The 15,185-nt window shown below is 37.4% G+C and overlaps 3 protein-coding genes across 4 annotated transcripts; 1 reads left to right on the top strand and 2 right to left on the bottom strand.

Moving 5' to 3' along the window:
- Positions 1–654: 654 nt before the first annotated feature.
- LOC306758031 (ras-related protein Rab-8A) lies at positions 655–5,407 on the top strand (the record flags this gene model as incomplete). Its single annotated transcript, XM_079243246.1, has 8 exons — positions 655–778; positions 1,301–1,361; positions 1,577–1,637; positions 1,747–1,824; positions 1,918–2,007; positions 2,152–2,217; positions 2,717–2,767; positions 2,878–5,407. 8 exons carry the CDS (start codon positions 655–657, stop codon positions 2,965–2,967), a joined length of 621 nt encoding a protein of 206 aa, XP_079099372.1. The 3' UTR covers positions 2,968–5,407.
- Positions 5,408–6,063: 656 nt separating this feature from the next.
- cib3 (calcium and integrin binding family member 3) lies at positions 6,064–9,103 on the bottom strand (the record flags this gene model as incomplete). 2 transcript variants are annotated; one of them, XM_079243239.1, is made up of 6 exons in its annotated part: positions 6,064–6,085; positions 6,162–6,357; positions 7,590–7,737; positions 8,156–8,267; positions 8,687–8,721; positions 9,053–9,103. In XM_079243239.1, the coding sequence occupies 6 exons, from the start codon at positions 9,101–9,103 to the stop codon at positions 6,064–6,066; spliced, it is 564 nt and encodes a 187-aa protein (XP_079099365.1). The 2 variants fall into 2 exon arrangements, with proteins under 2 accessions (XP_079099365.1, XP_079099366.1); XM_079243240.1 differs by lacking the exons at positions 8,156–8,267; positions 8,687–8,721.
- Positions 9,104–13,104: 4,001 nt separating this feature from the next.
- admp (anti-dorsalizing morphogenic protein) lies at positions 13,105–14,875 on the bottom strand (the record flags this gene model as incomplete). Its single annotated transcript, XM_079243766.1, has 5 exons — positions 13,105–13,529; positions 13,822–14,011; positions 14,114–14,236; positions 14,344–14,480; positions 14,581–14,875. The coding sequence occupies 5 exons, from the start codon at positions 14,873–14,875 to the stop codon at positions 13,105–13,107; spliced, it is 1,170 nt and encodes a 389-aa protein (XP_079099892.1).
- Positions 14,876–15,185: the final 310 nt, after the last annotated feature.

Here is a 15,185-nt window from a genome sequence, read left to right as displayed (position 1 = left end):
AACATATTAGAAGTTCTTTGCTGTTTTGCTTCAGGTTCATGAGGTGATAAATGTATTAAAAGTGAAGAAAACAAGATTATAGTGGCTTTTTTTTTTCTTAATTTTTTGACAATAATGTTTAACCCAAAGTCAAAATTTCACATGAGGCTTAAAAATAGCTGAAAAAAAGCAAAAAGCAAAAACATCTTCTGAAAGCAAATATTTATGGGGCCCATTAGCTCATATATTTTTATTTTAACACATGAATGCTATTTGCTGTTAGAGATAAATCATTGACATTTAATCCAAATATATTTATTATTCTTAATTGGTTAGTTTTAAAATATTTCTAAAGATTTGACTCAGTTATTTGTTGATCTTGATATTTCTGACCAAGACTACAATAAAGTGTACAAATACATTTAATATATCAACCAGCTTAGGAAGTGGTCATAAGTACACAGCGCTATAACGTAACAGCATTGTCAATGTTAAATAGTAAAGGAAGTTTTGCTTTGGTGGCTAAACATGATCTGTGTTGTTATATCTGTATCATAAATGTTTGGTTGACGCCCTCTGGTCCTAATCTGCATGCGAATTCCGGACCAGCAGGGGGCGCCATTCGTGTTCTTACACAGCCCTTCTTCACCGGGCGGGATTTCCGCAATATCAAGTATGGCGAAAACGTACGACTATTTGTTTAAATTACTGTTAATCGGTGACTCTGGCGTTGGGAAGACATGTGTTCTTTTCAGGTTTTCAGAGGACGCCTTCAACTCAACATTTATCTCAACAATAGGTACGTATTTTGAGGGAAACGAAACTGTTCCGATCTGTGTGTTTACAATATGGTAACCTCTGCGGGTACGTGTACTTACTGGAGTGCGTATCCTGTTATGCTTTGTTTTACAGAGACATCTAATTTCTCTCTGCCGTTAAAAACAGATTACTATGTATGTCGATTTTATTGATAGAATTATATAGCTCATGCTGCTTGGTAAGGGAAAAGGCGATACATGCACGGGTTGGCAGGTCGATGCTGTTTGACAGACTCATGCCGGTTAGGCAGCTATTGCTAGCTTAGCCTTTAGGCCCGTCCATATCCTGGAACCGCACCGGAAAGCCTATCTAGTGCCCAACATTTATTCCATACAAGCATTGCTTTACTATTTGATTTGTATCGTATTTGATATATCGTTTTTGTTATTGTTGTTTATTCTTATTTTTTAGTTTTAGTTTTCTCCCCTTTTGTAATTGACAGGCTACACTGAAGCTTAGAAGCTAACGGTATGGCATGAATGATCCCTCTTTATCTCTGCAGGCATCGATTTCAAGATTAGGACAATAGAGCTTGATGGCAAGAAGATAAAGTTACAGATATGGTAAGAATCTTTTATCATTTAATGTCTGGGCACGTGATATCGCTTTGGTCTTCTATACACGTCTAACTGAGATGAACCGAAGTTTTATTTTTCTATTCTACTAAGCCTTCAAGTAAAAAATCTTTAAGTAAAATATACTTGAAGACTTTCAGTATAATGGTTTATCTCTATATATCACGTTTGGTTTTTAACCTCGATATTTCACAAACATTCAGGGATACAGCGGGTCAGGAGCGCTTCCGAACAATCACAACAGCCTATTACAGAGGAGCGATGGTGAGGAGTCCCCCTATACTAACAGCACATAGTTAGGTTAACTTTATAGAGAAGCAGAGTCTGCAAAGTTATATAAGTTAATACATGAATCATTTATTGTTCTTTACAGGGCATTATGCTTGTCTACGACATCACCAATGAAAAATCTTTTGATAATATAAAGAACTGGATAAGGAACATAGAGGAAGTATGTACTTTTCTACAGCAATCTATATTTGTATCTCCCTTCAAAAGCTGCATGTAGTAGTTTTATCACTGAATTTCTCTCATTTTAAACTAGCATGCATCATCTGATGTTGAGAAGATGGTTCTTGGCAACAAATGTGACATCAATGACAAGAGGCAGGTGTCCAAAGAGAGGGGAGAAAAGGTGAGACATTGAAACCAAGTTGAATGATTGGATAATTGATTGTTTTGATTGGTTAATAAAGTAATAGGAATCCTAATATAACAGGTAAAATATGTAAGATGATTTAAATTCTAACTTATTAATTCTCTTTCTGTTTTCTTACAGCTTGCACTAGAGTATGGAATTAAGTTTATGGAAACCAGTGCAAAGTCAAATATCAATGTGGAAAATGTAAGCAACCACTCCTCCCTAAAGTGATTTTAAATGGATATTTTATTTGACTGATTAGGTCAGAGGGCTTTCACTTTGACAAATCAATAGATATCTGAAACAAGGTAAAAGTTGTGAATTAAAAACATCTGAAAGTGCAGTGAGTGAACAGGGGCTAGCAAGTGCCTGACGTGCAAAGAGCTTTGAAAGTCTAAAAAGTATACTACAAACCACTAAGTTGCTGTCTTTATGTAATAATGACAGTTATGACAGATGATTAACTAGGAACGTTTTATCTAATTACAGTCATAGTGTTACATAGCTGTTCAACTTTTTTTTTTTTTTTTAACAATGTGCTTGTTCTGTCTTTGTTTTGGGGTTAATTAAAGATGGTAATGCTTATTTGTAGTATTACTATCAACAGTGGAAACAATAAATTTATCCCTGGTTTTGTCTTTGCCTTTAACAACATTTTTACAACCTGCAAACAGAATTGATGTTTGTTATTTTGGACTTGCAGGCCTTTTTAACACTTGCCAGGGACATTAAATCAAAAATGGACACAAAATTGGTAAGAAATGAAAAGTAATGATGAAAATCCATCAGTTTTTGTCATATTTCAAAAGGTTTTTCCAACTTGTAAAAAAACCAGACAAGATTTAACTTTGATCTGTTTTGCAGGAGGGCAACACACCGCAGGGCAGCAGTCATGGAGTCAAGATCTCGGAGCCTCAGAAAAAGACCAGCTTCTTCCGCTGTAGCCTGCTGTGAGGGCGGAGTTCTTCCACACTGGCCACAGACTGGCTGGACAGAAATGGACGATGCTCATTCCCAGCCCCATTCCCCTCTCCACCTTGGTCGCTCCTCCAGGTCCATATAACCGCTATTATGAGTCAGAAGAAGACTTCCACTCCTCTCCATCTTCTGAAAGCTTCCAGGGGTGCATCTCTTCCATTTGAAGATCTGCTGTCCGCATTGGTCCGATAGACTGGCTGTTGGAGGACTCAGCCTGGAGCACGATCCAGATGTCCCATTTCACACAGGAGATGAGTCCTTAACTTTGGTCTACATACTCTTATTTCATACAGCCAGTAGCACAACTGGTAGTGCAAGGAAGGAAAACAAAGATTTAAAAAGAATGAGAGGGAGAAAAAAAAAAGTCAGAAAAAAGAAATATTGTAGGATTTTCTTTTTTAAATTCATCAACAAATATATTAAGGTCTATTTTTAATAGTGCTTTTTCCCTTTTTATGTGAAATAATGCCAACCAGAGGCTGATTGGCTTGAATGAAACAGAGTTTTACTTTCATTTTCATCATATCAGTAAATATGTAGTCTAGATGACATTTGATTGCAAGGTTGCTGGGTTTTTTTTTAAAGTTTTTTTTTACATGAATTTATCTCTTTAGTTTGCTTGTAGTTCTTGACAATCGGATGATTTACGAAGTGTGTTTCAGCACGCTTTGATCACTGCCCCAAACTCGTTCTGTTCCAGTGTGACAAGCAACTGCTTTAAAACTAGTCTACATTTTTGTTTGTGCTGCTTTCTAAAGATCTGTGAGCCAGTTTCAAGCTTGGTATGTTTCTATTTATACTTTGGCATTCTGGCTCAAGTTACATAAGGCAATACATAAAACAAATAAGCTAATTTTGCGAAAGAAAATGTGCTTTAACTTCACTGTTATCAACTTGTGAGTGTACTGTTAAGGAACATTTCCTTTAAACAAAATTACCCCTGCAATGATCACTTGAAATTAAAAATGCCTGTAAAAAAATATCCTTAAGTTCAGGTAGAAATCTTCAAGTTTCAAATCATTAAAGAAAGACAGTAATGTCTTCTATTTGAAACGAGGCTGTGTTTATGTTGAATTATCCCCAAAAGTTTGCAGTTTGCTTCCTTTGTTGATCCATAAATCTTTAAAGCCTTTAACTACTTAAGTTTTTCTTTAAGCTCTGGTTGAGAGTCAAGCTAAATGACACCTCTGGTTATTTGATCAGCAATTAAAGTCTCTTGAAAGTTGCCACTGCAAGACCCTTCCATGCAGCTCTCCTTGCACTTTACCAGTAAGTCGTGTGTTGTGTGTGTAGTCTGTGCCAGGTGATAGGTTTGCAATACAGTTTTGATCTTTTGAGTATTGGTAATATAAAAGGCATATAATACCAAAATTTTTTCACCACATACTTATGAATTACTTGCTGTTTCACTGCTATCTGTCCACTGTCCTGATGTCTGTTCACTTTAAAATGTTTGCGAACTTCCACTGTAATTTATGTAAACTGATATATACAGTATTTAGATATAAAATATAAGAGTTTTAAATTTCTGTGTCCAAGCTACTGCCTGAGATTTTGTTGTTTGAAAGTGGTATTTTGTTCAGCTATACATGAAAGCAGGCTTGATTCAAGCTCATTTGAAGTACTATGTTGGTGTTCAACTGTAGCTCTTCAGCGTGACGGTTAGGTGGCACCAGAAGCACAAAACGCATCTCGGATAACAACTTGAATCAGTATTTCATCAAAACAGAAGCCACAGTTAATCTGAAATGAATGATTCTAATATTTTTCTGATTCAGCTTCCATATTACCTCATGTTTGCGTCCCCATTTTAGTTGCTTGTCTGAAGATCAGGCTCTTGTATGCTCATCTACTGAGACAGTATGCCGTCTTTTTTTTTTTTTTTTTTTTTTGCACAATTATAAATGGCAAATAATTTGGGATTCCATGTTTACCACGACCGTTTGTCTTAACCGCTATTAGTTGTGTCATAGGTGAGCTATGCATTGTGAATCTTGGACCTGTGCATATTTGTGTGATGTACTTTTCAGACATACTGATAGTCCTGTACATTTGAATGTATGGGCTCTTTTTGGTCTTTTGTTCTGTGTCATTCACTGAGCCAAAAGAGGAAAAAGAAGAAGGCTGACATTTATAAACTGCATGTCAGCTTCAGCCTCTTGGAGGCTTGTTGAGCAGGAGATGTTTGAATTATGTAGACAGTCTCATGTTTGAGTGATACTGTAGCTTTAAGTAATAAATGGATACGTAGGGAACGGATGTGTGGGACTCAACTGTATTTTTTTTTTTTTTTTTGAAGATACATCCTGATATTTTTTTTGTTTCTAAGTCATATTTTTCTTAAGATTAATATTGCATATCATAAAGTAACCATTCCTTTGAACAGCCATATTTCCATTCCATCTGTTGTGAAGTTCACAGGGAGAATATTAGCTATTGGAAAAAAAAAATGGGGATAAAACATTGTAAATATCACAAGAGGGCGGGGGTGGGGATGCTTTACTTATATTGTACTGTACTTTCTAAACCCATCTAAAATGTATCTACTATTTGTAGATATGTGTACTTTTGGTTTAATAAAATGATAAAAGTCAAGTTGTGTGTTTTGTTGTGTTTTTATTGTCTGGGATGTTAAAGGAAAAATGGCCGACTGCTGAAGCTTGACTGCTTTCATGACAAACGGCTCTCCCTTCAATGGTCCGCTATAAGCCGCTGGAATATTCTGGCATGTGTGTCTATTATAGTCCATTGTAACCAAACCCCTTCAGATACAAAACAAATTTTCCGTTGATGGTCATAATTAATGAGCTTTCTCTTAATGAACTGACTGTGCCAGCATCTCTTTTTTTTGTGTGGCAGCAAACAAAGCACTGGATGCTGGTTCATTAAACAAAAAAATCCAAGCCGTCTGTGGTCAGTACTTGTTAAAAAATATTCTTCTTTGCTTTAAAAAAAGAAAAGTATTCAAAAGATGCAAATGTAGCTTACTAACAAAGATGTCAGCACTGCTTATCTTTCCACATTTTTCAGTCCATCCTTTGGGGGGCTGTAAATAAAACTTGCTTCAAATCCTTATATTCTTATGTGGAAGGTGCTGTAAAGGAAGACAAAAAGAAGTTTATTATTTGATATTATGGTTAGCCCAGCTTGTTTGGTTACTGCTTGTTTACCTGAGAAAATCTGGCGCTCTGACAATCATGTGTTGGAAATCCTCAAGCGACAGACGTCCATCGTTGTCCAGGTCAGCCTCATCTATCACCTTCTCACACACCATCCTCACTTCATCTTCTGTCAGCTCGTTGCGAGTCAGCTTGTTCAGGGTCTTCTCCAGGTCTGACTTGCAGATGAAGTCGTCGTTGTTGAAATCTTAGAAAAGTAGAAGTGATTTTTACAGTAAACATTTTAGTTGGTGACTGTTTTGGATTAAACAAACTTAAATATTTTGAGCATTGAAAAGTCTAAGTTTTGTAGCATATATTTATATTTATCTCCTCACAACACATTTTGCAGCCGTGCTGACATCATGCCACTTTCCTTTCTGTATGTCTTCATTAATGTAATGAATGAAGAGGAGTTTTTTTTTTTTGGTCTTGTGATGGACTGTCAACCTGTCCTGGATGCACCCAGCCTCTTGCCCTGTGATTGCTGGGATAGGCTCCAGCTTCCCTGTGGCCTTAGGGTGGAACAAGCAGTTAAGAGGATGGATAGTTTTTTAGACGCATTTTTTTGGTAATGAGTACCTTATTTAATTTGTTGTGTTGTTAATCAAGGATGACACTTGTATAAAGCAGAAACTGGACTTTAACAAGCCTGTTGCCTCCATAATAAGTTATTTATTCATCTGTCATGGCTATAACCTTTCAACAAGACTGAAACTCTGTCACATGGTTTAGTTTTGAAATGCATGATTCCAGTGTTTCATCCAAATAATTAAAAAATTTTGTTGAAAAAATATGAAGCCTGTTTTACTAACAAGGAGCTGCTTTTAATTAAATAATGAGAGCTTTTCTGCAATTCTCCATTTAGTTTCTGTTATGGGACACTTAAGGATCTTCTATATTTAATGTTATTTAGTCATTTAAATATCTAAGAATTTGAACTGACAGCATGCAAATTTCTTTAACAGTTTTTTTTTGCACCTAAAATCAGTGTATAGAAAACATTTTGCAGACATGGTCATATCATGGGAGCCGACATTAATTGAAATTCAGCTTAAACCTTGCAAACCTGTTATCAGAAAGACCCTCATAAAATATATTCCCAAAATGTGTTAAGAAAATTAGGGGGTTATTTTTTACTACAGTTCAACATGCATTGTCATAAACACAGCAATGTATTCAGAGATTTAAATATATTTCAGAAAATTTGTTTTAAAAAATCTGCCATAATTTTGTGTGTGAATGGTGACCTAATTTAAATCACTTTTAAGACAATACTTTTCCTGTTTTTCTGGATATTGGCAGCATTTTCTAACAACCTTTCAATCAGGTTGCTGTTTTTTTTATTTTATTTTATTTTGTTTATTCATTTATTTTTTCTTTTATTAATTTGATATGGGCTTAATTATCTTTCATATGATTTAAAACAAAAATATTTACCGTATATTTTGAAAGCATAGTAGGCTTTGAGATCTCGAGGAGCCATCTCGCTGAGAACTGAAAACATGTCCAAGAAGTCGTCCAGAGTCATATTTCCCTCTCCATCCTCGGAGAAAACCTCAGCGATCCTCTGGCGAAAGGGGTTGTCCTGAGCAAATGAACAAAACTTTTCATGCCTGTCTGTTTAAAAACGTCAAAATGTAAACATGAAGAACTGTAAACTTGGGCTTGCTGGAATTCTATTACACAAAGGTTTTGCCTCAATAGCTCATCTTCTAGCCTGAAACTGCCTAAAAAGCTGTCACAGTAAGGAATCGAGGACAGCCAGTCAGTAAACAGAATGCTGGCACACTTATTATTATTTTCTCATTGCATAAGGAGGCATTTAAGTGACCCATTTTTAACAGCTGTCCCCTTTGGGACCCACCAGCATTCTTCAAGTTTAAAGGAGTCGGGTTGCATACAACCTCTCAAAGAATTCTGTCGATTAGTTGGTCATTAATTATGGATTGGGAACAGAGGGAGAGAGCAGGTCTGCAGGGTATGTTTGGAGCAGCGGGTCTTACCTTCAGCTCCGGCATGCTGCCAATCAGCTCGTATGGTAACTTCACATCTGGGTGGTTGGTGTAGTCAAGAGGAACGAGCTGTGGTGCCAAATCCCGATAGCGGTAGAACAGTCTGAGAAAGTTAAAAAAAAAAAAAAAATTCACTTTCAATATTTAATTACAAGATATAATTTATGTTTTGTGCATTTGCATTTTTAAGAGGCTGTCAAATATTAAGAAGCAGCAAGGAGAAGTTTTTGCTATTCATCTGATAAATGTTGCAAACATGGAAAGATTCTGATGTCATTTCAGAATGCGAAAATTTGCAAAAGTAATATTTATAATAGCATGTGTTCTCAGTGGTAGCATGCCCCACAGCAGGATGGGTCTCCTGACTGTGTAGTTTAGAATTACAGCATGGTATTGTGGAGAACAGAACAATATTAGGCTCTGCTTCATCTGTGGTGGCTCAGAAATTATTCTCTTAATACAAGATCATTTTTTACTCTGAAAGCTGAAGAAAAAAAAAAGCAAATCAAACTGGAAGCCCACCTGAGAATTTCCTTTCTTGTAAAATATGTGCAGTCCTGCAAATAAAAATGATTGCAAGAGAGTTATTTCATTGACAGCTGAATTTACAGAGTGCATGCAGCTCATGGAAGAAGTGTTTACACAGTTATCATCACAAGATCATGTGTATGTGATTCACAATTATAGTGAATCATAATAGTCATGCAGACATCCATCCTTATGCTTACTTTCAGAAGACTTTTTAACAGATGCCACCAAATCAAATCAACAAACATCGATGCTGTACTGAGTTTGTATACTGCAACACACAGGAAGTTGCATCCCACAACTTTTAGAAATGTTACAAGCAAACTTTACAAAGTCTTTTCAGCACAGTTATACACCAACCTGATAGGCATCAAGCTGCTGAGCTGTAAAAATGGTCTGTTTATTCCCCATGTCGGTGCGTACAAACCCCAAGCTTCAGGTCCATCACTGCTCCAGCATCACTGTTTTTTTTAGGATGCGTAAGTCAGATATGAAATACTGGGACAAAAGGAGGCCAGAGCCAATGAGGAGATCAGGTGTCGGGCCACAACCAGGCCCTTTGGTCGCCTCTATAATGGCAGCATTTCATCGTTTTCTCCATTGTGAATAGCAGCCCCTCTGACAATGAATAAGGGCTGTCGTTCAGCATCGTGCCAAGTGGTTTCAACCCCCTTTAGTGCCACTCCATGGCCAACGCCTCGTTCCCAGCTCAGGTTACATTCTGTAGAGGCAAGGGTTTTGTCATGTACAAAAAGAGTTTTTGATGGGAGACAAGTTTTGTTTCAGCTGGGATGTTGATGGTGGTTCATACTGTATGTGAATGCATGTTTGTTTTCATGCCTGTTTTTAAACCCAGTTGCCACAGACCTGACTGCATTGTTTTGCAGTTTAACCTCCCAGCTTGCCATGTTTTCCACATTTGCCTCACTCTGCTGCAGAGTGGATGTGTGGCTTTAGTCAGAAAAGTTCAACAGACAAGTTTAATCATGAATATAAGTATTTGGTTTATGTGCTGCATTCTTGAACACTCATCACACTTAAGACGATACATTTATGTGGAAATTCCTTCTACCTTTCGTAAGAAAGGATCGAAATAAATAAAATGTTCTTTTGTACTTCCACTTTTATTAACTGAAATAAAGAAAAGATAAATTCATTTGCCACAGCGTTTTGAGACTTGTGGACATTCGTGAAGTAAATGTTTGTCCTCATTTTCACATTCAGTCAGCTTATCATTAGTTCGAAAGATGTGGTCTCGATAATGACATGAAGACAGCTCTTTCTTATTTCAAAAACAACCCTTGTAGCTGTAATTCACACAACCATAAAACATAAACAAACAATAAAAAGGGGTCAGTGGAACTGCTGAACTGGACCAAGTCAAGGATCTCAGGACCTTCAAAAGAATAAACTCTAGCAAACATTTCTGTTCAGAGTACAGGAGAGGTTCCATCTCTGTTTTAGATTTTCAACAGAATTAGGTATAAGTGTTTAAAATCTTTTACTGTGAGGTTTCTTCTTGCATTTGTGGACAGAATATTTAGCCATTTACTTTAATAAAGGTCAGTTTTTCATGTCTGTCTTTAATAACAAATTCACGTCAAAGGAATCAATGTTAAATTCTGTTTTTATTCTCTTTCTTCTTGTACTTTTCTTGCAATAATATATCGTTATTATTCTTATTATTAATATTATTGAAATATGAAGCTGTGCCTTATTTTTGTGGTTGAGACTGATGTGCTCTCTGTGCTCTGAATCTGAATCTGACTGAATCTGGATTCAATTCATTAAACGTTTTTACTCTGAAGATTTAATACAAATTATTTCTTTATAAGGCTTGAAGGAAAAAAAAGGTCTCTTTCATGAACTCTAACAAACTTTTTCCTTGACTGATGAACAAGTATAGATATTGTGGAAAGCTAGAATGTGAAAAGACGGTTTTAAATGAAATTAAGGCGATCTGAAAATCACCCCGTGTTTGTGCTTGTGTAAGAATATTTGAGCCAGGCCTTCTAAATACACATCCTGTATTGCCAGATTTAATATTGTTTTTTTATAGGTTGACCGTTCCTAGTCATTTCCTTCTTATAGGCAAATTGTCCTTCCTTCAGTAAAATGGAAAAAGGATAATGAATAATGAATGATGGCAATGGCTCCACTAATTACTACTCCGTATTTCTTCTGCACAAACTTTGATGTGTGCAAAGGATTATGGGTACTCTGAGGACACACTGAAGTTTTGCTAGAAGTTTACCAAACAAAAGAATAAAACCTACTAAAATCTACCAAACTTACCAAAGGATTCCCCATGTTAGAATAGAGATTTTATTAATGAGGAACACCAATATTTTCTTGGTGTTGAGAATCACTTTGCGTTTGTACTGAAAACAACCCAACTAACCATCACTCATCAAATGACGACTTATGATGAGAGGTCTCAGCTCAACAACTTGATTTATTAGTTATAGAAATCCATTTTATTGCAGATTTTTACTGTTGTACAAAACGTTTTTCCTGCAGTAACCTTCAGCTTTTGTCAGCTCGCCTCCTGGATGATTTTTAAACTGGAATTATTCTAAACATGAGCAAGCAGCGTATAAACTTGTTACACTTAATCTAAAAAAAGATCAGTGCTTAATATGGTGTGTATTCTTTGTTTGGGATATAGCCTGTAAGATAGTTGTAAAGGCTCAGGGCAACAGAAAAATCTGAAAAACTATTTGAAAGATATTCTTTATTAACTTACAAACAAAACTAGATTATAGCAAGAAAGACATTTATTGACTAAACTATTATTTATTCTGGGACTGGTAAAAAAATAATTAATGAACAGTCATGTGAGAGGTTAGCTCAAAATTAAGTTATTTCTATTTTATTTCATTTAATTTTTCCTAATGCTAGTTACAAAGTGCACAATATGCAGATAAAAGCATTCTTATTTACTAGGCACGGTTACAATTTTAAATTCACTAGACATAGTATTTATTCAAAAAGTTCAAACACAAAACTACCACTTCAGCCAAGAAACAAACATAAACTTTATAAGGTGGGTGCAGTCACTAAGGTGGAATTTCACAAAATAGTATATCACTACAAGATCAGCAGATGTTTCATTTCTGTTGTTGGTCTTGTTTTAGGAACCGAATTACAGTCTCATGCGCATATTGGGTTACTGTTTACATTCAAACATCACAAATGTGTTGTTACTGTCTTATAATTGTAGTGAAGAGTTGAAGGCACTCACAGGGACACCAGTTCAATGGTTCAACGGTGCCATCTGGTGGTAAAATGGAGGCATTGCAGCGTGAAGGTCCCGTTTGATCTGACCTGCTGAGTTTATTCCATCTACTAACTTTATCCACTTATTCTACTCGGAGTAGGAGTAAGACTGAAACCTGTCCACACAGTTACTGGGCAAGAGGCAGAGAACATCCATATACAGGCTGCCAATCCATTGCAGGGCCCTGCTATGTTTATGAGAAGTTAAATATTTTTTTTCTACATATGTGACAGCATGTCATATTGGTTCAATCAGAAAAACATATAGCCTATATATATATATATTTGCATGAAATAACTGTACATTTGTATTGTGTGATGGAGAGACAGTACAGTACACAGTATGTCCTGATAAAATACTTGAAAACATTGGAAAGAAACACACAGTTACACATCCTTTAAAACACGTGACTTAATGAACTTGTGTGTATGCAGTTGAGACTTTGGTGATGATAATGTTATGCCTCAGCAGAGCTCAGCGTAGCAGTGATTTAAAAAATATAACTACGATTAGACTGGATTGATGTAATTTAAAAATAGAAATAGATTAGGAGAGCACCCACCAACACACTTAGGAGTCGTAAATATGTGGATGCGGTGCAACGTCTTGGTAGCAGCTTGGTAGGGAAAAAACAAAGAACCAGTCCAACTGAGAGGAAACCACAGCAGATTCAACATTTTCTTGTAAGAATTTGAACTTTCAGAATCAAGCGTGTTTGATTAATGATCACTGTTGCCTAACTCGTCATAAGAACCTTGTTCTGATGCACACCAAATAAACTTTTATTCTGTTCAACAAATAAAATATATTTTCTAAATAATCCGACATTTTTGGGTGAAAACTTTCAAATGAGTGTCTTTTGTCACCTTTTGTGTACAACATTTATTCCAACTGTATAATCCGTCACAACAGAAGACATCAAATATACACATTTACATATTTTACTGGATATCACCCCATCACAGTCATATATTATATTTTATGGATATTTACATATATTACAATATCCCTTGTAGGATTTAGCTCATTACTCATTGGTTAAGGATCAAAAGGGCAGCTGGCTGTGTATAAAAATCCAATTTACATTCATCAGGTTTAATCTATATCTAAAGATGTGTAAAACTGTTGGATGTCAGTGGCAGCCACAGCTTCCAGCCACCATGTCATTATACTGTTTCAACACCACATTCTCATCATCATCAAAGTAGAGCAAGTTGATTGAAAAGAGCTTGTCTGGTACACAGCATGGCGTCTCAATGCTTTTGATGAGCTTCAGGGCGTTGATGATGGACTGCACGGTGGCGTGGTTGGTTGGTCTCATGTTCTGACCCAGAGGAAAGGGGCAGGATCCTTTGCAATGATAAGCATTGTAACCCTTGGGAGATACAATCCAGCCTGACCAGCCAATCTCTTCAAAGTCCACATAAAGGGGTAGGCGCTGGCAAGGCTTAGGGAGGCCTTCTTCTTCACTGTAGTCCAGGGAGCGAGCGGTGCGGGATGGTGGGGCTGACATGGGCACCTGGGGGAGCATGGACGTGGCTGTGGCCTCATGGGAAGCTGGAATGGAAAGCCTTTTCTTAGAAAATATATTTTAAATGGTTATGCTCTAAATACAAGGAGAAGATTGGGAGTAGAAAGCTGAAGAGCTTGTAGAAAGCTGCAACAAAACTGGCTTTTGAGATTTTCTTTGGAGATACATGGGATTGATATTTGAAGAGTGTAAGGAGTGTATAAAACTATATAAATGACTAGAAATGATTGAATCATGCATTACCAGAGTCAAGTCCAAACAGAGCATTCAGTTATATTTGTCTAAAACTGGATCCATCAAAAGAGACCCAAATCTCACCAGTGCTCTCAAGTGAAGCGGAGTGTCGGCCATCATCAGTGAAGAGAACCAACATGGGCTGCTTGCTCGAATGGTGTAGGCGTCCCGAAGCAAAGCGGATCAGTTTCAGATCCATCTGGCTTCCTCCTAGTGTTCGAACCACCACCTGGAGCCCCATGTTACTGCCTTCATCTATCATCCAGGAGCGGACCTTCAGAAATAACCACCAGTCAGTTTACAGCTGTTTTCGCTCTTCCCAGTTTTTACTGGGAGAATTTTATGTCGGGTTGCTTTTACAGAAGGTGATACTTACTGCTTGTGTGACTGTGAATACTTCCCAACCTGTAGAGTGGACTGGAATGAGCCGAGAGGAGAGCAGCTTCTTCCCCTGTGTGCTGTTGGTTCTGATGCCATCCAGCAGCTGATAGACACTGACCTGAATGACGTGGAACAGATGCAGCCAGATTTAGAACTAAAACATTAAAGGGGTCTGTTTTTAGTTTAATAATCAGTCGTTAAGGCTTTATATGTTGGCTTACAGACCTGACAGAAGTTATGCCTGTTTAATGTGTGCACTGGCAGAGGTCGCAGCTTGAAGAGATGGAGCTCTGCAGTGAGAATCTTCTCGGTTCTTGCAACAGTTGACAAATTGAACCTGAACTCCACCTGCTCACTGTGCACTGCAATGGAAAAGCGAAACATTAGACACCACGGCAAGTTTAGAATACATCATATGCTCAAAGAGTCCACTTCAACACATGCAGACACGTCAGATCTTACGTTTGTCAAAGAAACTGCGTACAGTATTCCCCTCCAGAAGATACGGATCCTTGGTCACACCGTCCACATCAGCAACAGTGTTGTACAGATCAAGCATGTACTGCGGTGGCTGCATGTGTCCATGGATTGCAGGGGGGTCATCCATCCCAAAAACCTCCAGGAGCCTCTTGATGGCAGCTGAGCGGACTTCCTTTGACTCATTCTCGGCTGGGAAATAATCCTCCTGGTCGCTGAAGGAAGGCCGTGCAGCAGTGATGCACAAGCAAACGGCGACGTGGAGCAGAAGCATCAACATCTCGGAAGTATCAGTAGATTCCAGGTGCATCCGTGTCGCTGAAGGTTGGAGTTGGTGTGACCGTGAAGTCCTGGAAGCTCGACTTTTTATATGAAATGCCGCTGTTCCCTCTGCAGTGCCCCCCAAACCCTTGGTAAACAGCAGTAAAGATGCTATTTGGCTGCAAATGTAAATCACCAATCAGCCAATGTAAAGGAAGACTAATGGCGACGTTAAGAAGGTGTGACCCCGATTGGAGATTTTATTCAAGGGCATTGTTTCCATGTCTGGCAATAAAGGTTGAAATAAACAACGATCAGTCTTTGAGAAG

Source organism: Telmatherina bonti (genome assembly GCF_933228915.1).
Source record: "Telmatherina bonti genome assembly, chromosome: 7".
Taxonomy (NCBI): Eukaryota; Metazoa; Chordata; class Actinopteri; order Atheriniformes; family Telmatherinidae; genus Telmatherina; species Telmatherina bonti.
This window is presented reverse-complemented; position numbering and strand designations above follow the sequence as displayed.